General features: G+C 40.2%; 1 protein-coding gene and 1 long non-coding RNA gene across 5 annotated transcripts in view; one reads left to right on the forward strand and one right to left on the reverse strand.

Annotated features, from left to right (window-relative positions):
- The first annotated feature begins 403 nt into the window (after nt 1-403).
- Nucleotides 404-26,006, forward strand: part of LOC118723924 — a 68,272-nt gene continuing 42,669 nt past the window's right edge. The window contains exon 1 of the long non-coding RNA XR_004989417.2: nt 404-1,539. This is a non-coding gene — a long non-coding RNA (uncharacterized LOC118723924). The remainder of the gene's footprint in view (nt 1,540-26,006) is intronic.
- The window catches only part of SPTSSB (serine palmitoyltransferase small subunit B), a 28,738-nt gene continuing 9,793 nt past the window's right edge, over nt 7,062-26,006 (reverse strand). The window contains exons 2-4 of one of the 4 annotated variants that reach the window (XM_036446752.2): nt 23,910-23,999; nt 12,749-12,792; nt 7,062-7,796 (exon numbers count right to left, since the gene is read on the reverse strand). In XM_036446752.2, coding sequence (XP_036302645.1) covers nt 7,536-7,766 — 231 coding nt within the window. In that variant the 5' untranslated portion in view covers nt 7,767-7,796; nt 12,749-12,792; nt 23,910-23,999 and the 3' untranslated portion in view covers nt 7,062-7,535. Of the gene's footprint in view, nt 7,797-10,707; nt 10,744-12,748; nt 12,793-17,721; nt 17,803-23,909; nt 24,000-26,006 lie in introns of those variants that run through there. The other 3 variants (XM_045583652.1, XM_036446749.2, XR_006742033.1) reach the window with 3 other exon arrangements.

The raw sequence follows: 26,006 nt of genomic DNA on the forward strand, positions 1-26,006 counted from the left end.
AATATATATATATATATATATATATATATATATATATATATATATATATATATATATTTAACATACATACACACAGGCTCATATATATATATGAGCCTGTGTGTATGTATGTGTGTATATAGAGTTGAAAGTTTATAAGTAACAGAAGTGAAATGAATCACCAAAGTAGTAATTAGCAAAAGGGTATTGTGTGCATGTGCACGTGCATGTACACACACACACACAGACAGTTTGTGACCTGGGAGGGCTCAAACCACAATATGCACTGAGGCTCAGAGTGTCTTTGTAAAGCATTTTATAGATTGGGAAGGTTGTGACTCTTCTTCACAGTGATTATCAAATTAGAATTTTCTTGAAATGATAGGGAATTGGTCAGTGGTTACCAGATACCTATTTTTGGAAAACAGTTTTGCTTATGATTTCCAGAGGCATAAGCAAAAAATAACCCAGGCCACGTTAGCCTTGCACAATAAGCTAAATTACGCTTTGCTTGAACGAGTCAACTAATTCCATCTGCTCAGAGAATTTTCAAGGCTGGTGTCTATATGTTTTTGATATTCCCAATATCACATATACATGATGCATATGTGTGTGACATACCTCACAGTAACGATGTATAGCTGCAAGTGATTAAAAACAAAAGGAAACAAGGCACCATCCCTTCCCCGCAAGATGCTCAGTGTTCCAGCGTGATGAGTAAGCCCAGCAGGCTCTGATAGTGCTGGTGGCTCTGTCTGTCTGGCTTAGTCCACTTATCCTGACGTGATCTTGTGCTCAGGTTGCAAATGAAAAGGCTCCGCCAGGCTCATCGACCCGGGCTGCATGCATTTGGAGCTTCATGCCTACAAGCTCAAATTGGGATATTTTACTGCTTTTAAATGACGCGTGATGAAGTGGTTGAAGACATCATTACAAGGAATAAAATCCAGCTGGGAGTGGGATATTATTAACTACTTCGTACTTCCAGCTCTTGTGGGGGTGCTTAGTACTTGTACTGAAGAACTGCAGGGAAGCCGTGTCTATTGCAATAAAGGCTGTGTGTAGAGAAACAGTGGTGCCATGACCATAACATAGACATACATGTTCAGGAAACCAGCGAGTGGGAGAGAGTCAGTGGAGGGTCCAGCTCTCCGCTGCATTTTAGTGACTTAATTAGCATTCACTGAACCCTGGTAAAGAGGTTCTCCATTTTCGCTGAATATTAGGATCACCTGGGGAGCTTTTTAAACCATCAGACTCGGGGCAGGAGCGCTCCAGGGATTTCGATGTAATATTTCTGGTTGGAGCCAGGCACCGGTGGTTTTTTTTAAAACGCCCAGATGATTCTAATGGAGAGCCACAGACGAGAACAAATGGCTTGGTACTTGAGGAGCAAATATCAATTAGCAAGACACCTTTGTTGATCCTCCGCCTTTTTAACGGTGCCCACGTGGGGGATCGCCGTGAGCGGGAAAGAGGAAGCAACAGGCCGGAGAATGCAAGGGAGGCCCAGCAACAGTATCCTCACTGCTCCTTTGGGCTTTAAAACTCTCCTTACAGGTGAGCCACTCGACCCAAATCATGTCTGGAATGGGACTCCATGCAGCCTACACTGGAATAGTAAGTTTATTAATGTATTCGTATCTCTGCTCGTTAGTGAGCTTTTACAGAGATACACGGGAACACACAAGGTCCGTGCCCTCTGGGAGCAGCGCCCACATTACTGGGAACTGACCCCGGAGCGGCACAGCATGTGGGCATGTGGGCAACAGACTTCTTCTGCCCCTTTCGTGGAGCCGGATGTGTTCTATGGTTCCGGGAAAGGTAACTCAGGGCTGGGGGAATTGTGTCCCCTTTGCATAATAAGGTGCGAGAGGTAAGCTACTAGATGGGGTCGCATTTGACAGCTGATTTTTTTTTGGGATACTTTGTCTATTGCCTAGACTAGTGCTCAATAAACTCATTAGTCAACAGAGCCAAATATCAAAATGCAACGATTGAAATTTTTTTTGAGAGCCAATTTTTTTTTTTTTTAAACTTCTAAGCTCACTTCTTTAAAATAGACTGGTCCAGGCCGTGGTATTTTGTGGAAGAGCCACACTCAAAGAGGCCAAAGAGCCGCATGTGGCTCGAGAGCCACAGTTTGCCGACCACTGGCCTAGACCAGGGCATGAACCATTTCCCTGTTTTTTTTTTTGTTTGTTTTTTTGTTTGTTTGTTTTTTTCTGTTCAGAGTTGCCCATCCTCACCTGCAATCCCTTTTCCTGGTGAATATTGAGGTTGTAGAGAGGACTAAACTTGTGCTGCATGTAGGAGAAGGCAGGTGAGGGCCATGAAGAGGTTAAAAGGCCTGGGGGTATGTGGGGGAATCAGAAGAGGGGTTTGCAGTAGGGTGAGCAGGATAGCTACTGAAATGCAAGCTATAAACTCCAGACAGGCCTCTCCCTTTAAACCCATCACCCACTGAATAAACTTAATTTTCTCTCCCAATTCTCAGGCAAGGAACGGATTGATTGCTGTTTGGAGTTTTGTGTATTTGCTTGCTTGCTTGTTTTTGTTTATGGACTGCATTGCCTTTCTCCCACAACAGGGATGAATTGTGTTAGGGTTACAAAGGCCTTAGAATGTCAGGGCAGGAGCAGGGTCCTATCCATCACCAGGGAAAGCTTTGGGAAGCAGAAATGCTGAGTCATGGACTGTTGCCTTTTTCAGGGGAAGAATTGCTGGAGAGACTTCAGTCCCTACTTTTCTAACAAGATTATTGAGAAATAGCGATGGAGAGGGGCTGGGGATGGTGAGAGGCAAAGGGATCCTTATAAACCAGGCCTTGGCTTAGAGGGAAGGCAAGAGCGACTAGAGGATGGGGAAGTGATCAGTTGCCTGGCTATGCAGAAGATTTCTTATCTGGGGCAAAGTGAATTATTTTAACAAAAGTAACTAAAACATTAACATGAACAAGATGTAATTTAGACATGGTTCATGTTATGAAAAAATATGCGAGATCAGGGAAGATCATGGAGGGATTAGAATGGAAGAGAGATATTGCAATTTTCTTGTGAGGGCCTTCCGATATGGACGTAGAAAGCAGAAGGATAATGCTTCCTTTTCTTTTTCCCCTCTCCCTGTCTTTCCCTCTCCTCCTCCTCCTCCTCTTCCTCCTCCTCTTCCTCCTCCTCCTCCTCCTCCTCCTCCTCCTCCTCCTCCTCCCTTTTTTGGTCTCATCACTGAGTGGGAATCTGAGCTGAGTGACAGTGGGCTGTCCTCCATCACTGGTCCCAGTGATCCCAGCAGTGCCAGCTAGGGAATGCACCTGCCCTGTGTGGGTGAGGCAGGCCGAGGCTGGGAGGGTAGAACCGGAGCAGCTCTCCTCTGGTTTGCAGTCTCCCCCTCCCCCACAGTCAGACATCTGGATTAAGCGCTGCCTCTGTTAGAAATACAATAAAAAGGAGCCGTTGGAATTTTGAGTTTCATATGGATTAGAAGTTTGAGAGAAGTTTGGATTTTATTCAAAAGCAGCCCCCAAGTGCTCCACTGTCCTCAGCCCTCTGTTGCTTTTTCTCCAGCAGGCCGCTATTTTTTTCATAAGATCTTATAATTCATAAATATTTTTTTTCTTGTGTCATCTTGCCTACAGAATTGTATGACTCATAAATTCAGGGATTTTTCTGTTTCTATCTTGTTCATCTTTGTTTCCTACTGGTAAACTCAATAAATAGCATATGGTAGACTTTCTCCTCAGCATTTTTTAAATAAAAAATTTCAAACATGCAGTAAAGTTAAGAGAACTTTATAATTAATACCTTAATACCTACCAATTAGTTTCTACTGTACTTCATCACTTACTTATTCATCTCTCTATTTCTCTGCCTATTAATACATGGTGGACTTGAATACATTCTTGAATGCAAAATGAATGTTATTCTTTTGGTCAATAGCTGGAAACTGTCCATTCTGAGGTTGGCCCAGTGCAGTGGTCGGCAAACTCATTAGTCAACAGAGACAAATATCAACAGTATAACAATTGAAATTTATTTTGAGAGCCAAAATTTTTAAACCTAAGCTTCTTCTAACACCACTTCTTCAAAATAAACTTGCCCAGGCCATGGCATTTTGTGGAAGAGCCACACTCAAGGGGCCAAAGAGCTGCATGTGGCTCTCGAGCCGCAATTTGCCGACCACGGGCCCAGTGCAAAGTGAGCTTCCTTGTTTCTGTGTGGAACTGTTACGTTCCCTAGGATGTGTATCTGTAAGCTCTGTACCAGACCCTGCGGTAGATACTGGGGATTCAGAGATAAGGTCAAGTTTCCTGCCTTCTACGGGTACGTGCTCTACTTGAGAGGAAGAAAAAAGTAGTGATGAAAGAAGAAAGTTGTAGAAAATGTGGACTAATGATATTTTTTTCATGTATAACTTTTAATTAAAGACTTTTAATTAACATCAGTGTTCTCTTGATGTTAAAGCTGCCTTATTTCTTGACATTTTGTGTTTTGTTGCACAAATAGATAAAAACAACTATAGACTTGGCCAATACCAATGAAGAAACATTTTGTGATTCCTAGTTAGTGAATGACAAATGCAAGCCTATTTCAACTATGAAACTTTGGCTTTTTTTTTTTTTTTTTTAAGTGTTGTATAACCATTGAAACATACAAATAACAGAAGCCAAGGAAAAGCATGTAAGAAGTGTTTCTAATCCAGCTAACTATGGTCAAGGACAAGAGCATTTCTTCCTCGACTAGAAAATGATAGAGCAGGCAGGGCAGGCACAGCCCTCTTCCCTTCTGTAGATTGTTCCTCCCTCACCCCCCTCAATCATATTTGATTATATTTTTGTACCCTGTCTTTGCTATTTTGTAAAAGGTGAAAGATTTATGCGATCTGAAGAGAAACCAGAGTATATGTCTTTGTTATTTTGATTGCCCAGAGGAAATGCTTACCTTTAAAGTGACATCCTGGGGCTGTGGTTTGCAATACCCTTTATCAAGCTTGCTGTGTCTGTTCCTATTTATTTTAATTCTTCTTTTTAGAAAGGAGGATTTTAAGGTCAGTGCAGTACCTTTGTGATTGCATTCCAAGAGTACTTAGCAGGGGTCCACGTACCTAAGGGTGTTGAATCATTGCGAACTGGGAATGCATCCAAGTTCATGCTTTAACTGAGAACCCTCTGTTAAATATTTAAAAGGGAAAGCCATCTTTCAAAAGAGGCATATGGGCCTGGACAGCATAGAGATGGTGAGCACAGGACGCGAGGAAACAGCAAAGGCGGGAGCTGGGACCTGAGCTTGTTGTGTCTCTGACCCCAGCTGTCTCCTTTTATTTGATGGGGCTCTGCTTTCTCACACCTGGTGACTCCCATTCCATCGGCTTTTATTTGCTCATGTTGTCCTCCCATGGGCTTTTGTGTGGTCCTACCTGGACCTGCTTCCTTGCTTTGCCTCTAGTAGCTAAAGACCTTGAACAAGAAATGTATCTTTTCCAAATTCTAGGTTCCTTTCCCGTAACTGGGAGACCTTAACACCTATCTCAACAAGTAAAACATGTCCATCCTGGAGAAGACCCTTGATAAATGTTAGCTTTACCCTACTGTTTCACGATCAGGTGCCACTATGGATTAGTAAGAAATGATAATTTTGGGGGCGGGGGGGATAACGGATATAAGCATCTAGATAGTGTAAATGAGGAAAAAAGCAAATCTGAAGTGGATATTTTATTTATAAAATTAAACCTAATTTTATTTTGCAAAAATCAACAAATACATGTCAGATTTGATTTATCTTCAAACCATGTGCTTGTGTGTGTTTTTAAAAATAAACATGCAAGTTAATTTGGCATGCCAAACATAGTTCTAGCTCTTTTTGGAAATTTTTTTCTCCATGACACAAACAAGAATGCAAATATTGTCCCAAAACTATTTATACTTTTACCCTCCAGTATCACTAATATTGATATTTATTGAGAGGAAAGAAAAATTGCAATGCTTGATCATTGGCATTCACATCTGATTCAGCAGTATAATTAAAATGTGCAATTGTTTTTATTTTTTAAAATATATATATATATATATATATATATATATATATATATATATATATCTTTATTGGTTTCAGAGAGGAATGGAGAGGGAGAGAGAGAGAGAGAGAATCATCAATGATGAGAGGCAAACAATCATTGATTGGCTGCCTCCTGCACACCTCCTACTGGGGATCATGCTCACAACCCTGGCATGTGCCCTTGACCAGAATCGAACCTGGGACCCTTCAGTCCTCTGGATGATGCTCTATCCCCTGAGCCAAACCAGCTAGGGTAGCAATTGTTTTTAAAATGAACGCTTTGAAGGAAATTTAATAAATCTTGGTTTTTCTCTGCAAAGGAGTATTTAAATGGAGCTGTCGAGTTCCTGCTGGCAGAATATTACTTCCAGCCTATTTATTAGCTTTTCTTTCTGCAGCCCAATATATGCTCCCCACTCCACTGAGTGAAAGCACAGAAAGAAAGCAATTTCTTCTCTCTCCCCCCATTCTGCCGCTTCCAGCATCATGCAAGGCAACACAACACACAGTCACAATGTCTGAATTTACTCTGATTATATTTTGTTTCTTATACATAAAAATTATTTTGTATTATAATACTTACTGGGTTATCTAAAATCAACATTGTTGATTTTAAATTGTGCTGAAACCGGTTTGGCTCAGTGGTAGAGCGTCGGTCTGTGGACTGAAAGGTCCCAGGTTCGATTCCAGTCAAGGGCATGTACAATACATTGGTTGTGGGCACATCCTCGGTAGGGGGTGTGTAAGTGGCAGCTGGTCAATGTTTCTCTCTCGTGGACGTTTCTAGCTCTCTATCTCTCTCCCTGCTTCTCTGTAAAAAAAAAAAAAAAAAAAAAAAAAAAAAAAAAAATCAATAAAATATATTGAAATTGTTATAAAAGCCAGACATTTAGAAGCATTTGAAATGATTCAGGAACCATGTCTGACAGCAGATAATTGCCTCCAGCCTATTTTTTTGCACTTGAAGTAAAAGGATTTTAGGTATTAGTAGTTGAGTAAAAAAAACAAACAAAAAAACCCACAATACTTTAGGGGGGCCCATATAATTCATTCACACCTTTATATTGTAAACAAGGATCTGATATTTTGACAGTAGCCTATGAACACATTTTAAAAAATATACCCTTTAATATAGAATAGGTATCAAGGGAGCAAATATTTTAAACACGTTTCTGATAGGTCTCATGAGCCTACTTTCCAGAAAAAATTTTATATGAAATTTCCTGATTAAAAAACTACACACACTAAAGTCATAGATTTAACTTGATACAATATGGTACGTGAGGTAAGGTCATTGTATTATCTTGGTCTGATACACAATGTAACATGTACAAAAGAACCTAAAGAGGCCTCTATTGCAAATTTCAGGCAGGACCTAAGAGAAGTGCATAGAAAAGTGGGAGCTTTTGAGATCAGAAAGTGAAAGAAGACACGGTAATCACCTAAAACAAGGAGTTGCAAGCAACGTACGCATGTGCACTGCGAATTCACAGAACGCGAGCACGATCAATTCGAAAGTGTACTGTGGTAGCCACACATTTTGGAGAAAAACTCCCAAGCCAGGCGGACGTGGATTGGGATGAAAACATAGGCAGTGTACACCACCATAGCGAAAATGGTGAGCAGGATGGTATTGAACATGGACTGCTCCCAGGGCTCCAGGACAGCACAGCAGCTGATGATTTGGTACTGGTAGTAGAGCCAGGAGAAATAGTCCTTCACGCGCCTGAAATCCATGGCTGGCTCCTTCAGCTGCAGAAAGCTGTCCTGTGAGAGAAGGCAACCGATTAGAAGAGAACTACCACAGGGAGCCAGACACGGAATCTGCCGAGGTGGTCATGATTTTAACGTGTTCATGATCATGCAATGGGTTAATATGAATATTATATTGAGATAGTATACACAATGCACCACAGAAGTTAACAATATTGCCACTATAATCATCAACACGACACAGCAACAATGTTCTTAATGTAATTAATATTCGTCCAAAAAATGATAATTTCTAGTAATAACTCTAGCGGTAACAATCTACAAATTGAGGCTAACCACCCTTTCTTTAGCCATGTATGCAGAGAGAGATAAACACGAATTTTCTGTTCTCTCAGCATGCTCCGGCAGACGATGTAAAGAATTGTGTGCAGAAGAGTTAACACAGCGGCTCTGAGGCTGCTGCCTCTAGCAGGGCCTGGTGCAAGTTTGGCTTTCGGCTGGCACCTGGGACCCTGGGTCTTGGAATGCCCTCTCCGTTCTCTGATGGATAAAGATGATTCACAATGCCCAGATTATGCAAACTCTGTAGTTAATGGTGAACACCTGCTTTATTCTGGGAGCCTGACATTTGGCTTGTTGCCACGCAGAGGATGGCCACACGAGTTCCAATAAAAACCTTGGTGTGGAGTCTCTCACTGACTGCCCTGGGCAGAAACTTTGCACATGTATCGTCTTTGCTGGTAGAGAGGGGAGCATACTCCGTGTCTACTCATGGAGAGCATAGGCAGCCTGTGAGTGGATTTCTTCAGTCTTCACCAGTGTCTCTTTCCTTGCTGATCCTGTTGCATAGCCTTTCATTGTGTAAACCATAGCTGTGGACACAATGTATGTTGAGTCCTGTTAGTCATTCTAGCAAGTCCCTGGGCACGTGGATGGTCTTGGGGACCTCTGAAATAAATGGGAAGCACAGAGTGTACCCTTGAGGAGTCATTTGTTGTGGTGGTTTTTGTGTGTTTTTCCCCTCCCTCTCAAATAGGACAGCTATAATTACATGTAAATCTTCTAGAAAGAAAACGATCCTAGGGAAGGATTTGCAGACTTTAGTAGACAGTGCAGTGTCTGTGGGGAACAAGCTGACCTGTTTTGAGCCCGTTTTGCTTCCTCCTGAAATTAATGGTGCCACCTCATCTGAGTCCATTTTGACAGCATTTACCATAAAAATGACAGTTAACTGTCTTTGAAGATCATTTCTATCTTCTGACCTGCAGCTGTCTCCTTTTTCTCTGATTCTCCTTTGAGTCAGGCAAGCTGTTTTTGCTCCAGTGTCTCAGACTTTGGGGAGACCCTCATGATCCTAGTGCCTGGCACAGAGATGGTAACCAGTCAATACTTGCTGTGTTGGATGAGTGAAGAAATGAATGTCAAATCACCAACTTAAAAAACATATGGGTCACTGAGAGTCACAGCTTAAGTAGCATAGAGTTCACTGCTATTTACTTTCCGTAGCTTGGCTTTGGTAAGTAACACTTTCTGATAAGAATAATTTCCACAAAACACTTAAAATGGCAAATCTTTTTTTTTTTTAATATTTTTTTATTGATTTTTTACAGAGAGAAAAGGAGAGGGATAGAGAGAAACACTGATGAGAGAGAACCATCGATCAGCTGCCTCTTGCACACCCTCTACTGGGGATGTGCCCACAACCCAGGTACATGCCCTTGATGGAATCGAACCCGGGACCCTTCAGTCCCCAGGCCAATGCTCTATCCACTGAGCCAAACCAGTTTTGGCTAAAATGGCAAATCTTTGTGTTGCCAGGTCGTAAATCTCTGTAATAATGGTCAAGGTAATTCAAATGAGCAGCTAAAACAACTGAAATTGTTTTACTTTCCTATGAAAAGAAAAGTCAGCCTCCCATCTTTCCTCAAAGCCAGAGTGGGAACTAAGTAGATGTAAAGGCCTTGTCCTGGTAGGTGGACCTCCACGAGAAGTTACTGCCAATGAATTTTTGTTTTTAATTCCTAGCTCTTGTTGCAGAGGAAGAGCAATGACCCATGCTGTTAGGTCTGGAAGGAAATGAGCGACAGAAGGAGTGATCATTTCAGTGAGCGAAATTATATAAGCAACTGGGATTTTCCACAGAAAATTATAGGTTATCACTGAGCTTTTAGGCTGTCTCACTAGACAACTGTATATGTCAAACTCAACCTAATTTTTAAAAAATCTTATTCATGGCGACCCATACTTGCTTCCTCTTCATTATCTAGAGTCTGGGGTGGTGCCAGGTAGCTGATCAATACATGAGAGTACATTCTTCAGGGGTCAAGTTCCAGGCTGTGCTGGCTGAAGGTGGGAGAATGTGCTCAGACAGGGAGGGACCCTCTGCTTAGGAAACGTGGTCCAGTTGGGGAGACAGTTGTTTATATTAAGTAATAAGAGCAGAGCAATAAGGCTATGGGAAACCCGATCCAGTGTGAGCTTATCTCTGAGGAAGAGATGCTTTCGATAAGATCCAAGGGATGACTGTGTCTAATGGAACAATTGGTAGTCAGGTGGGGAGAATGGCCAAGATAGAGGGCTCAGTTCGTGCTTATGCAAAGGTTAGAGGTGGGAAGGAACTTGATAGGTGGTCCAGGGGGGCAGGTAATGGAACACAGAGATCTAGTGAGGGATGCCGGGAGTATGAGGAAAAGGAAGAGGAGGGAATGGTTAGAGTGAGGCCAAACACTATAGGGTTAGTGCAGTGGCCGCAAACTGTGGCTTGTGAGCCACATGTGGCTCTTTGGCCCCTTAAGTGTGGCTCTTCCACAAAATACCGTGGCCTGGGTGAGTCTATTGATATTTTGAAGATGTGGCGTTAGAAGAAGTTTAAGTTTAAAAAATGTGGCTCTCAAAAGACATTTCAATCGTTGTCCTGTGGATATTTGGCTCTGTTGACTAATGAGTTTGCTGACCACTGGACTTGCTTTTTACCCAGGGAGTGAGGTTTTTAACAGGAATGCTGTTAAGAGGATGAGGACATGCTGTCTTCCCTGTACTCTAAAGCCACCTTGAAATGATTTTGAATAACAGTCATCTCAGGAAAATCAATGCCTCTGCTCTCTCATGGGTGCTATTTATTTAGAATCAACCTTGTACTGAAAATCCATTTAAAATAGTCCTAATGATAGTTTCAATTTCATAAATGAGATAAATCACTCATTTAGACATACTATTTACTTTTTCTACAGTTTAGCTTTTAAAAATGTGCAAATTAATTGGCTGGCCATTGCTTTCCCCTCTAAAATTAAATTTCTTGCTTGAACATCCCTGATGGACACCTTGCCTGCAGGCCTGTGAGAGACCCCGAGACAGAGGCCCTCAGCTAAGTCGTGCCCAGACGCCTGAGCCCTAGGAACATTATTACACCGAAGGTGGACGCCTTGTAAGACCCTGGTCACATCCTGCTAGCAATGTAAAGAATTGAGATTAAAAAAATATTTTTTTTTCTTGCCAGTTTCTACAGTTCCCTGTATTGTTTTTCAACCTTTTCAGTAGCCAGCTCTAACATATAAAAAGTGCTTTATATGGTCACATCTCATTTCACTCTCATTAAATCTAGTCAGAAAAAAAAAAGCATTGATTTTCCCCCTTTTTCTGATTCTTTTCCCTCTTGTTGATGAAAAGCAATTTTAAAGATTGTGTATTTATTGTTTCTTATTATGAAAAGGTGAGAGAGTTGGTTATTATTGGTAAACCATCTGCTACAACCTATTGTTAGACTATACACTATATTTAGGTTCTACATTTATAAGTCAGTGATTTTCAACCTTTTTCCATCTCATGGCACACACATAAACTAGTTACTAAAATTCTGCGGCACAACAACAAATTTTTTTTTTTTTTTTTTGCCAATTTGGAAAAAAAAGGAGTAATTTTGATTCATCCACACTGGGCAGTTATTGTTGTACTGGCTGTTGTCAGTTTTTCATTTGACAATCTACTGTAAAGGAGGTCAGTGCCCCTGACTAAATATAGTCAGATATTGCATGTTTTTGTTTTGTTTGTTAATCTTCACTGGAGAATATTTTTTTTCTATTAATTTTAGGGAGAGTGGAAAGGAGGGAGAAGAGGGAAAGAGAAAAGAGAAAAGCATCGATGTAAGAGAGTCATAGTCTTTCAAAGACTCAATGTTGAGCAAGGACAGTGGAATCAGGTGTGTAGAATATCTGAAAGGCCTCAGCCCCAGCCTCTGTTTCCCCAGACACTACTCTTCCCTTTCCTATGACTTTCCTGCAACCACAGAGTTCAGATTCTCCTCCAAGCTGAAGGAACATCTGGAGGCTTGTTTATTGCAGATATTACTGGGAAATGGCAAAGCTAAGGTTCCTGTCAGTAATGTTCATCTTCGCATGGATAAGAGACCCAAAGCAGAGTTTTGCCAGATGGAGGGGAAGGAGAGGGAGGAGGACTATGAGTTTGGGGAGCCAGAGGGAGAGACTGAATCCTAAAGGGAACCCTGTGACTGGGCGGGGACACTAAGACAGTGGAAAACAGCAAGGACTGGAAGCCCACTAAGAAGTTAGTTCACACCTGATTGGCGAGTAAGAGTCTGTCTTTTATTGCTGAATGTCACTGCTCTTTCAGCAGCAAGCAATGGCATTTTCCTCTCTCTAGATTTGGGTACAGTGGGGGAGGAGGTAAAATTTCCCCTCCTTTCCCAGAATGAGAGGGAGAAGACCTGGACTTATGATCCACATTACTCAGGGAAAGGGCTTTGTTCTGGCCTGAATGGAGGAGAAAGTTAAAATAGAGTAATAAAAACAACACGTGTTCACATGGGCCCACATGTGAGTCATGAAACGAGAGCACTGTAGGGAGAACATGTGGGGAAGTAACAGAAGCAGAGTCTGGGCTTGCTCAGGACGCTTTTTGTTGTTGTTTTTGTCCATGGGAACAGGAGTGGTAGAAAGTTAGGCAACCTCAATGAAAGATAGTAGCAGGTGTTTGGATAGGGTGGCATTTACCTGGGGAATATTTCAGATGACTTGATCCTACAGCTCTCTTCCACCTAAAGAAAGTACTCCAAATTATTGGATTTTTTTCCCCCCAGTAAGAGATTTACCTTTCTAAATACTAGCTATAAAGGAATGTTAAAAACAAAACAAAACCCCAACATATTTGGGGTTAAATTTACTTCCAAAAAGGTCAGAATCTGGAATTGAAGAGAAAAGTCAGAAAGACCTACAATTACCCTAGCCAGTTTGGCTCAGTGGATAGAGTCTTAGCTTGCAGACCAAAGGGTCCTGGGTTCGATTCCAGTCAAGGACACCTCCCTTGGTTGCAGGCTCCTCCCTAGCTCAGGCCCTGGTTGGGGCCTGTGCAGGAGGCAACCAATTGATGTGTTTCTCTCACATCAATGTTTTTGTCTTTTCCCTCTCTCTTCCAGTCTCCCTAAAAATCAATAGGAAAATATCCTCAGGTATGGATTAAAAAAAATTTTTTTAAAAGTGTCCTTTATATATATATATATATATATATATAGGACACTTTTATATATATATATATATGTAAATATTGATTTTTTTACAGAGAGGAAGAGAGAGGGATAGAGAGTTAGAAACATCGATGAGAGAGAATCATTGATCAGCTGCCTCTTGCACATCCCCTACTGGGGATGTGCTCGCAACCAAGGTACATGCCCTTGACCGGAATCGAACCCGGGACCCTTCAATCCGCAGGCCGACGCTCTATCCACTGAGCCAAACCGGTTTCGGCAAGTGTCCTCCTCTTGCAGAAAAAGATGTCGTATCTAAAAAGGGATGGTGCACTCAGAAGTAGCATTCTTTGGAAAGAACTTAATATGACTTACTGAAGCTCAAACTTTCGTTAATTAAATTGGCTCTTTTTAAAAAGAAGCGGAGTGATTTATTTCCAAAAACTACAGTGTGGAAGGGGGATTAAAAGAGTAAAATTATAGTGGGGAAATCTGGGAGCATTACCTCAGCCAGCTGCTGATCAAGGCCCACATCCACAGTGTTAAATCTTGTTGATAGTGTATACCTGTGGTATCAATGCTGTGAAATGGTACCTTAGCTTCGTTAATCTCCTCCCAGTAACCCACACCTCAGTCTAATCATAAGAAAAATTCCAATAGAGGAGCATCCTATAAAATACCTAACCAGTGCTCCGTAAACTCTCAAGGTCATCAGAAACAAGCCAATTGTGAAAAACTGTCATGGCCCAAAGGAGCCTAAGGAAACACAACTAAATGTATTGTGTTATCCTGAATGGAATCCTGGAACTGGAAAATGATAGTAGGTGAAAATTAAGGAAATCTGAGTAAAGTATAGGCTTTAGTTAATGATAGTGTTATGTAAATGTAAGCTGTTACTGGGGAATTGGATGGAGAGTATATGGAAACTCTGTATTATTTCTTCAAAAATTTTTTGTAAATATGAAGCTGTTCTTTTAAAAAATAAATATTTTTATTGATTTCAGAGAGGAAGGGAGAGGGAGAGGGAGATAGAAACATCAATGATGAGAATCATTGACCAGCCATTTCCTGCACGCCCCCTACTGGGGATCGAGCCCAGAACTCAGGCATGTGCTCTTGACCAGAATCAAACCTGGAAGCCTTCAGTCCACAGGCTGACACACTATCTATCCACTGAGCTAAATCAGCTAGGGGGAAAACTGTCTTAACAATAAAATATACTAATTATTTTTAAAGGCAAAAACAAAAAACAAAACAAAACAACAAAAAACCCCCGTCAAAAACAAAAACAAAAAAAAGAAAAAAACAAAGGAAACATTTGAAAGTTCCAGAGTTATCCTATTTCAAATTCCAGTGAACTTTGCTTATGCTCGGAACTTCTGAAAAACTTTTTCTAAAAATTCTTAACAGAATTAAATAATACCTTTCCTCAAAGGATTGGCATTCAAACATTTTAAAACACAATAAAGAGGAAAAGTACATTTTGTGTACTTAGTGATGCAGGCTACATATACACACATAACTATATAACTAAAACAAATAGCCCAAAATAGTTTAATTCTGGTAACATACAAAAAGTCGCAGTTTATTCTTATCCATTTTGAAATGTACAGTACAGGAGTATAAAACAAACATCTCAAAATAGGTGCATGCTGATGCATTCTTTTTTGTTCTGTTCTATTTGATTAGTTTCCACTGTATTTTGTTATTCATTAAAAAATCACTCTACCCTGGCTGGTATGGCTCAGTTCATGAACTCTGTGGGGGGAAAACAATTGTGAAGTGATGTTACATTTCATTAAAATGCTTACTCTATGTGAGTAATAATTTAAGATTGGTAGGTAGAAAAGTGGTTCTAATGGGGGGCGGGGGGAAGGGGGGCGGCGCGGAATCCCAGGATGGGAATATCTGGAGACAGGAATTCTATTGCAGCATTTTCTTTTCCTTACTTCCTTTTCTTTCCCTTACTTTTTTTTTAAAAATCTTTTTTCTCTGTTTCTCTTTGCTCAGTCAGTGATTAATTCAATTTACTTTGTGTCTTGGCAAAGTTCCAAATCTCTCTGTCACGGCTTTCCAGTGTAAAATAACCATAAGGCTGTCTCTTATTGTTATTTTGCGCTTTTCAGAAGTAATAGTACTAGTGATAGTAGTGTTTATTGTTGTTCCTTATGAATTGGTACAACATTATTTGCAATACTTTCCTAAATTATAAAGTCAAAAAGTCCTGTGGCATATTCTATAATGGTTACTTTTAAAAAACGAAGTGCTTTGTATATTTTATAGGGAAAAACCCTTGGCCCTTAATTATGCTTGCTAATTGAAGTGCCTGTACAATAAAAAACAAACGAAAAAGCCACTGCATTACCACAAACCACTACTTTAAAAGGCAGTGCAATCTCTGAACAAATTTTCAAATATGTTTTGGTCAGGGCCTCCACATACCACCGTGTGGGCTGTGTACTGTGCAATCTTACGTGATGGTTCCTGTTCTGGGGAACGAATTGCAAGCTGCTCTTGTAGGGCGACTCAGTGCCTGTGGTTAATGGCAAAGCCTCAGATCTATGTATGAGTCAGGCTCAATGATAGTCCATTGGTTTCACAGTTTCCAGATATCTTGCTCTAAATTTTCTGTGGGTGACTACAATATTTTCTGTGCCCTGTAGAAAGTTCTATCCTTGCTTAACATTTTCCTGGGAATTTTCTTTCCATTGTAGGGTACTCTCCAGCCATTGTTAGATAAGCAATTCTTTATGATGGAACCAGGTTGAATATTAGAAGTCAGACCAGAAGTGATGGATTCAGAGCTCGGAGTATGATAAGAAAACCATTAAGAGTTGTAATGAAGCAAAGCCAGAGAAGAAACTTAAACAGCCGTAGGGAAGTTAATGAACCTTCTTTACTCATGAAATAGATATTTGGACAATCCTATAGACCCCTCAGAGAGGAAAAAACGATCAGTTGTAAGTCAAAGCATATTATTGCTTTTAGGCAACAAGTTATTCTTATGTTTTATAATCTTTTACATAGAAGAGAATTATTGAAATAATGTGCTAAAAAAAAGAAAAGTCTCACCAACCATTTATCCAAGTTGTTGTTGGGACAGTTTTGGTTAGAGTTATATATAAGAGCAGAGTGTTTTTGTGGCTATCTGAACCCCTTGCTGCCTCTCATTTTTATTAACATAACAAAAGCGGAACAATAGGAAACATGTATTTCTAGTCCAACTATCATTTGAGGCCATTGGGCAACATGGCATGTGTTGAGTAATTGTGTATTCAAAGCTATACTTATTATTTGGCTTTTTTCCCCTCCAGACTCCAGAGGTATTTATGAATAAAGGACTTCTGTTGTCTGGGAAGAAAATTTGGAATTTGACTTTAACAGATATTTCATAGTAATTTAATAACTATCACATCCAGATTAGATCAATCTCAGTGTTGTGTGGCTATCAAAAAGAAGATCTAGTACATTAGTGTTGTGTAGATGTTATGAACAGGAAGAGAAATTTGTAATTGGGGGGGGCTGATATATCTTGTTCTGTTCCTAGTGACTTTTCATTGACTCATATAGAAACGACAGTTACCCCTGTTTATTTCTGCCAATATTGGAGGGGAAAGTAGGGCTTCTGGGCCAAGCGTTTAACTATTGTATAATGTCATTTCTTAGAATGAATCTCTCAATACCTGTTGAAAAAAGAAAAAGAAACCCTGTTATCCAATAAGGAAAGAGGAAAGATTATAGCTTCTGGATGGCCTTTCCCTCAGAAGATATTTTCCTAAGGACTACCTCACTGTTTTCAGAAGGGAAAAGTAAACTGAGCTGCAGCACTAACCATGGCCTTAAAGTCATTACAAATCATTTTTAAAAAGTCATTAAATGTACACACATGCTAAAGCAGCATTATTCACAGTAGCCAAAAAGTGGAAGCAATCCAAGCACCATCAGCAGATGGATGGAGGAGCAAAGCGGAGTAGATGCATATAACGAAATAGTATTCATCCTTAAAAAGAAAAGAAGGAATTCTCATCATTTGCAGCAACCTGGATAGAACTAGAGAACATCATGCTGAGTGAAATAAGCCAGTCAATGAAAGAGAAATACCACATGGCCTCACTCATTTATGGATATTAAAGAACATTATAAACTGACAAACCAAAAGTCAGATATAAAGACAGTAAAGCAATAAGCAGACTGTAAAATTACAGCGGGGAGAGTAGGGAGAGCTGGGGGAGATAAGAGATCAACCAAAGGACTTGTATACATGCATATAAGTACAACCAATGGACACAAAACTCTGGGGAGGGAGGGTATGTATGGGAAGGGGGGGACAATGTTAAAATATGTACACAGATAATAATTTAATTAAAAAAAAAAGGAAAGTAAAAAAAAAAAGTAAGGGAATCTTGACACATGTTATGACATGGAAGAACCTTGAGGACATTATGCTAAGTGAAGTCAGTCAGTCAGTCACAAAGCAGGTAAATAATGTATGACTTCACTTACATGAGACATCTAGAGTAGTCGAACTCTAGATGAAGTGGGACGGCTGTTACCAGAGGCTGGAAGAAACAGGATTGGGAGTTGCTGCTTAATGGAATGGAGTTTCAGTTTTGAAAGATGAAAACATTGTGGTTGCACAACAATGTGAATATACTTAACACTCCTGAACTGCACATTTCAAAACGGGTAGGAATAATAAACTGTTATTTTATATGTGTTTTACCAGGATTAAAAAAATTAAATATCAATGAATAACTCTAAAAATGATGAAGGACTGAAATTGAAAAATATACTTAGAAATAATTTGAATAATATTTTAAAAAATTCATTGAGATTCTTAATTTGTAATGGGGTGTTACTGGTCTGGCAAAATTTCATAAATGTAGCATCCAAAACTGAATAAACAGGCCCAAAGGTCTCCAAATAATAATTGTGATTACCAATTGGGGTTCCTTCTTTTTGTGAAAATTGAGAGCTGCCAAAGTACCAAAAGACCTTCTGAGAGGTTGACATGTTTAGTTTTGTTTTTGGCATCAGTGAACTTTAGTAGCTTAATTTCCTACAGTACTTGTAGAAATGATAAATTCTATGATGTGCTTATCTGATAGATAAGCACATCATAGAATTTATCATTTCTACAAGCATATATATATGAATTTCACATTCATATATATATATATATATATATATATATATATATATATATATATATATATGAATGTGAAATAAGGGGCTGCTGGAGGCTAAGTCCAGCAGGTCATAATAAATTCGAGAAGTCCTCAAAAGGTTGAATGGACTCTCAACAGGGCTGAAAATCTGCATATTGTTACTTGTAGCTGGAATAGCTGAAGGCATTTCCCCTAACCTGATGGTCCTTTATTGTTTACCAAACCTAACCTTCGATATGTATGTCTGCTTTGCTAAAGGGAAAAATGGGAATGAAAAGCCATGGATCCAGACATTGGGAGAACCCACTTCACTAGAAAATGGAGCCTCCCCTGGCTCCTCCATGCCTCCCAAATTTATATTTCATGTCTAGTTTATTCATTTACATGCAGCCCCTTCTCCAAATTCCTGAACCCTAAATGCAGAAAGACCCTAGCAGGGGCTTATAAGACCCCAATATTCACTGCACATAAAAGGGAGTAAGAGTGGGAAAAATGGCTAAATTGTTCAACTGAAACTACTTTTCTGTCACGACAAACTCCTTTCCTGAGATCTGTGTTCCATACATATCATAGCAGCTCTGCCTTTCATCACCAGCTCTTGGCCATCAAACCCAGGATTTGGGAAAGGAACTCCTTGCTTATTGTGTGGTTCTAAGGACTTGATTTTCATAGGAGCTAGACATCAGACCATTAAAAATTAAGCTTTTATGTCATCTCTATCAGTTATATTTGATGGTCTTCAAAAGCAGACTTTTGTTCATGGAACAAACTGAGGGCCAGGAAGGGGACTTACTGCAGCCCCAACTTGTCAAAAGCATACCCACTGAGCCTGTTCCCAGAGTTCTATCAAAGGAAATCTGGTTGCATAGGCAGTTGGTCAACCAAAACTTTTCCAATAGAATTTTCTTATATAATTTTCTGTTTTCTTTGTCATTTTTTTTTGTAACACTGAATACATTTACTCCTAAAATCTTTTGTTTTTCTGTTGTTCCTTTTCCTTTTCCTCATTCTTTTTTTGTAATCTTTTTGAGAGAGTGGACAGGAGGAGGAGAGACACAGAGAGAGAGAAACATTGATGTGAGAAGGACACATCCATTGGTTGCCTCTTGCATGTGCCCCGACCAGAGCTGGGATGGAGCCTGTAACCAAATACATGCACTTGACCAGAATCGAACACAAGACCCTTCAGCCCATGGGCGTATGCTCTATCCACTGAACCAAACTGGCTGGAGCTCTTTTGGCATATTCTTTATTTCTTATTCTACAATCTGGAAAGCTTCTAGGGATGAGTTCAGTGGTGTTCCTATTTTGGTGACTAGCAACACTGATCTTTCATAGGTGTGATTTTTGAGACAATAGTAATGTAGCCTGTTACTTGTTCACAGCCATCAGCTGATCTATTTCTGTATCTGTTATTACTGTTTTTAGGAGAATGAGTGAAGAGCTACTAGGCTTTCTGTGAAAGTCTGCATTGTTGACATGTTCTCTCTGAAAATCCCCAGATCAAGTGGTATTTCCATACTGGGTTGGTTAGCATTCCAGGTCAGTGAGTTATTAATGTTATGGCGTGGAGTGGGGGAGGGAGGAGAAGAGAAGGGAAAGACAGGAGTTTATAGAATAATGTCAAAACTTGCTTTTAGGCAATTACATTATGTAATTACAATTACATTACCCTAATTACCCTTTGTAATCTTGTACTTAGAAGTGAGCTACATAAATAAATGATAAACTGTACTAAAAGAAAAAAGTTTGCTGACAATTTAGCCAAGTGGATTTTTCATTCTCTTGAGAAGAACAATGAGGACACACTATTTACTGTTGGTTTCCTTCACTTTTGCCTTCTAAGTGGATGGCGATGGGTATGCTTGTAGTAAAAAGGGGAGAAGTGCTGAACTCCAACTTGTTCTTTTAAATGGGTAACAATGGTTTGTTTCCTGAATTTTTTTTTTTCATTCTCAAGTAAACATGGAGAAGGCTCATGACAACTGGGCATATTAGGAGAAATATTTCAACCAACTAATTTTATAACTGATAAAACTACAGGCCTCAACTCGATGAGATGAAATGTTCTTTTCCCTCTTTAAATGAATGGGTTTGTTTGTCAAGAATGCCAGAGGGAATATCCTAAAACATAAAGATATTTGGATTAAGTCCAGCTAGAATGGCTCAGTGGCTGAGTGTAGACTTATGAACCAGAAGGTCATGGTTCAACTCCTGGTCAGCGCATATGCCTGGGCTGTGGGCTCTGTCCACAGTAAGGGGTGTGCAGGAGGCAGCCAATGAATGATTCTCACTCATCATTGATATTTATGTCTCTCTCTACCTCTCTGAAATAAATAAAAATATATTTATAAATGATATTTGGATAAAGATATTATTTGTAGGTTGAATGGTGGCCCCCCCAAAGATACATGAATCTTATCATGTAGAAGTCTTCAGGGAATAGAGACAGCATTTATTAAGTGCCACTGTAGCATGCACTGGTGAGGTGATAAACTTACATGATCCCCATTTTAAAAATTAATTATACTTATTGAGGTAACATTGGTTAATCCTATCTAATAAAAGAGCAATATGCAAATCAATCAAACCTCCACAACACCCACAAGCCACACCCACCAGCCAATCAAGAGTGGGTATGCAAATTAACCCCAACCAAGATGGCTACAGCATGGATTGAGCAAGAGGGAGGCTTGGGTTTCCCCAGCGATGGAGGAAGCCAAGCTTTCCCCACACCCTGCCAGGCTCAGGCCTCCACTTAAGGCTACAAAGTTTCAATTATAGAAGACACATAAATCCCAACAGAAATGGCTGCCACCATAGAGCTAGCAGGAGGCTTGGCTCTGCTCCAGACTACAAAGTTTCAATTGTAGAAGATAAATAAATCCAAGATACCAGGACCTCTGCTTGGGTTGCCAGGGGGTGTGGCCCACCTGCAAACCACCACAGGCCCTTTGCCCAGGGCTCCCCATGCCCCAAGGGAACCCCCACCCTGATCTGGGACACCCTTCAGGGCAAACCAGCTGGCCCCCACCCATGCACCAGGTCTCTATCCTATCTAATAAAAGAATATAAAGATTGACCATCACTTCAATACACGAGATGGCTTCCTCCATTTGGTCAAAGATCCTGCCCCCATGTGGACACAAGATGACCAGCAGGGGAGGGCAGTTGGGAGGGACTAGGCCTGCAAGGGAGAGCAGTTGTGGGTGATCAGGCCATCAGGAGAGGGCAGTTAGGGGCAAACAGGCTGGCAGGGAAGCAGTTAGGCATCAATCAGGCTGGCAGGGGAGTGGTTAGGGGGTGATCAGGCTGGCAGGCAGAAGTGGTTAGGGGAAATCAGGAAGGCAGGCAGATGAGCAATTGGGAGCTGGCAGTCCTGGATTGTGAGAGGGATTCCGGATTGCGAGAGGGTGCAGGCTGGACTGAGAGACACTCCCTCTTCCCCCGTGCACAAATTCCGTGCACTGAGTCTCTAGTAAATTATATAATTCAGAAATACAACATTATAATTTGATATCTCTATAGTCTATTGCATGTTCATAGGCAAAAGTTCAGTTTCCACCTGTCACCATATATGTGAGCCCCTTTACTTCATGTGCCCCATGGTGAACACATGAGGAGTTGGGTGAGAATCCTGGCAAAAGTCAACTTGGAGAGTTGTTAACAAGCTCTGGCCCTGGATTCTGTCTGGGTTTGACCCTGGCTGAGCTACTCAACAGCTTGGACTCAATGTCCTCGACTGGAAAATAGGAATGATAATAGAACTTCATATGATTTCCGGGAAGATTAAAAAGTGTAAAGTATTTAGGATAATACATAGGAAGGGCTAAATGAATGTTATGATCGCTACATAAATTATGTTAATGCACTATTGCTAAGGCTATTAATACCAGGCAAAGAGTAAAGGAGAAGGAGATCATTTCTAAGACACAACATATGAACTTTATCAGTTATTAAATTACAAGTCTTTTTTAGAGATTACTCTTCAAAATGTTTATTCATAATTGTCATAAAGGAGTTAAAATATATATGACCTCATTTCAAAGATTAGGAAACTGGGGCTCATTAATGTTTTGTACCTCATGTATTATCAAAGCTAAGGAGGGAGCAATACTGGAATTCAGTCGTGGATTCTCTTGCTCCAAAATTTGTCCATCACACCATACTGCCTCCCGTAGCAGTGCTGTCCAAATGCTGAGTGTCCATCAGATACTTTTTGAATTAGTAAAAAATCAAGCCTTATTATCAATAACTTTAAAGTAATATCAGAGCTTCTGGTTATTTTATTTTTATTGATTTCAGAGAGGAAGGGAGGTGGAGAGAGAGAAACAGCAATTATGAGAGTGAATCATTGATCAGCTGCCTCCTGCATGCCCCAAACTGGGAATCAAGCCCCCATCCTGGGCATGTACCCTGACCAGGAATTGAACCATGACATCCTGATTCATAGGTCGATGCTCAACCACTGAGCCATGCCCCGCTGGGCAAACTATTTTAAATGAAGAAATTGTTGTGAACCGTTTCAGAACCATAAATCTTTTCTAGCAAAAGGGAAGGATTAAGAAACAATCATTCAGAAGATACACCGATTTCTTTTTCCCCACTACCCCTACTCTTCCTCCCTCCCCCATTGACTATTGGCTTAATAAAAGTGAATAGGCAGGTAGTGGTAATCTAGGTTTTTTAAAACTTCTATTTCATTTTCTTTCTTTTATAAAAATAAAAGAAACAAAGAAAATAAATTCCTATGATGAACACTGACCATCCCCACTTTTATTGTTAACATTTTTGGAAAAAAAAAAGTTTTCATCTTATATTTATCTATTAATTTGCCCCATCTGGTTAACTAATAACTTATTAAAACATTACTCCTCTCTTGCAACAAAGCTCTTCCAAAATAAGATGCTGCTCCATTTAAATAAAAGATGAAGGATGCTGAAACAGAAGCAGCCTCTAACCAACAGACCCAGAAACAAGATAGCTGGTGCTATGCAAGCCCGGCACTGGCACTTGTCCTGGGATTGGCCAGAGGTTCTTAACTGGAGGCCAAAAGTTGGGGGGTGGCATGGGGCACATGTATGAACTCCTTCGAATGTTTGCAAATTTAGCATAAAGTTTTTCTGTGTATACTGCAAAGGAGCCCATGTAATGCCTGTATACTAAGAACCAGTTTTCAAGGCCTGACTACTAAAACTACTGTTTCCCCGAAAATAAGACAGTGTCTTATATTAATTTTTGCACCCAAAGATGCGCTAGGTCTTACTTTCAGGGGATGTCTTATCTTTCTATGTGCTAGGTCTTATTTTTGGAGGATCTCTTATTTTCGGGGAAACACGGTAGTTGCCACATTTTACTCCTTTGTGTCATCTTCAATGCCATTTAATACTGAGTATAGAAAACGTACTTGTTAACCACTTGAGTGGGAACCGGAAACTTCGTCTTGTTAAGTGTTGTTCTGTAATCAAAGGGTCAGATTTCTAAAAGGGAGAGAGACTCCATGATCTGATCAGAAGAATTTACCTGCCTAGGTGGGTCCAGGCTTGGATTCTTGTTCTTGCTCCTCCACGGAATAATTCTGGGTTACTTCTCTCAGGGCTGCTGTTTCTTCATCTGTAAAATAAACATTTGAATAAACCCAAGATGCCTTCAACACTTTTAAAACACTTCTGTTCCTTGTAAAATGTTATTAAACCACTTAGATGGGTTTTCTCCCACAAAATTTTAGAATGTGTTATAAAAATAAGGGATGGCAACCCAGCCTTATTTTAAAAATTGCTTTTGGAAAAGGTTACAGTTTGAGGACATGCACTTGGGTAGTGACTTCCCAATGTACTCTGAGGAGGATAAGGTGTCACATTACCATCCAGGGCAAGTTTGAGGGGATGTCCCCGGTGGATAGAGAGATGAGGCTGTCTCCTACCTTGCTTCTATCAAAGCAGCTTGCTTTTAGTCTATTTTACCTACTGGGTTTCTGGAAAATGTTTCTCGATTTTAATGAGTCTCTGTTGATACCCTTGGGTGGGAGGAAGGAAACGGAGATTGCATATTTGCATATTTATTTAATCATTGTATTTAAAAATCTGACTTTGAAAAAATACTGGAAACAGAAACCCTAATTTTTTTTCTTTTATCCTCATCTGAGGACATGCTTATAGAAAGGAATGGAGAGAAATGAGAGAGAGAGAGAGAGAGAGAGAGAGAGAGAGAGAGAGAGAGAGAGAGAGAGAAACACATCAACATGAGAGAGGAACATTGATCCCTTGCCTTTTGTACATGCCCCAGCTGGGGATTGAATCCAAAACCCAGGCGTGTGCCCTGAGTAGGAATTGAAGCAGCAACCTTTCTGTGCACAGGACGATGCTCAATCAATTGAGCCACTCCAGCCGGGCGAGGCTTGTTACTTATTTTGTTGTTTATTAGCTGTATCACATCAGGCAACTGAGGTAGTCTTTTCTGAATCTGTCCTCACGAGTAAAATGATGATAGTATCTTACTCACAGGAGCATTATAAGAATTAAATGAAATAATTCAAAAAAGTGTTTTATGATTGGTAAAGCATCACAAAGATGGTGAGTGGGTCTTTAGTGGTGAGCCAGTGGGCTATGTATTTTGTTCTGACCATTGTAGCATTTGTGTCTATATGAACTAAGTCATAGAAAGTATGGGTGGTCAAATTTGTGGGTGAACCCAAGTTATGGGGTGGAATTAAAAGACTGAGCAGATAAGAGAATGACTGAGGGTAAAACTTGGGGGAATTATAAAGTCTTTTTATTCCTATTTTTTTAAATTAAGGTATTATATGTGTACATATCTTACCATTGCCCCCCCACCCTACCCCATACATGCTCTCACCCCACAGTGTTTTGCATCTATTGGGGAATATAAAGTCTTGTTCTTTAGTTCACAAAGTCAATTGCCCTAGGGTAATATGGGGGAAAATGTGGCCTGTGAGCAGTTTAAGTAAAAAAGACTAAGAACTTTTACTTGACTTCAAGCTCATTATGAGCCAATAGTGTTGTGAGATGGTTGGCAAATAAGTAATCCAATTGTCTTAGTCCATTTGGGTTGTTATAGCAAAATTCTACAGGTTGGGTAGCTTATAAACAACAGAAATTTCTCACATTTCTGGAGACTAGACCAAGTTGCCAGCATGGTTGCATTCCAGTGAAGGTCTCTTCCTGGTTTATAGCCGGGTCCTCACATGGTGGAAGGGGCAAGGGATGTTTCTGGAGCCTTTCTCTCTCTCTTTTTAAAAAAGTAGTTTTTTATTGATTTCAGAGAGAAGAAGGGAGAGAGAGAAACATCCATCAGCTGCCTCTGGCATGCCCCCTACTGAGGATTGAGCCTGCAACCCAGGCATGTTCCCTAGCTGGGAATCAAATCGGTCACTCGAAGGCATGGGAAGACAATCATCTGAGTCACACCTGCTGGGCTCTGGAGCATCTTTCATAAGAACATTAATCCTTCTTATGAAGACTCCCTCCTCATGACCTAAGCACTTCCCATCACCTTTGGGTGTTAGAATTCAATATAATATAAATTTTAGGGGTACATATTCAGACCATGGTACCAATATTCTTGTGTATGTATTTATAGAAGTACTGTGCGACGACTGAG

Source organism: Pipistrellus kuhlii, unplaced genomic scaffold, assembly GCF_014108245.1.
Source record: "Pipistrellus kuhlii isolate mPipKuh1 unplaced genomic scaffold, mPipKuh1.p scaffold_m20_p_2, whole genome shotgun sequence".
In the NCBI taxonomy this organism is placed as follows: domain Eukaryota; kingdom Metazoa; phylum Chordata; class Mammalia; order Chiroptera; family Vespertilionidae; genus Pipistrellus; species Pipistrellus kuhlii.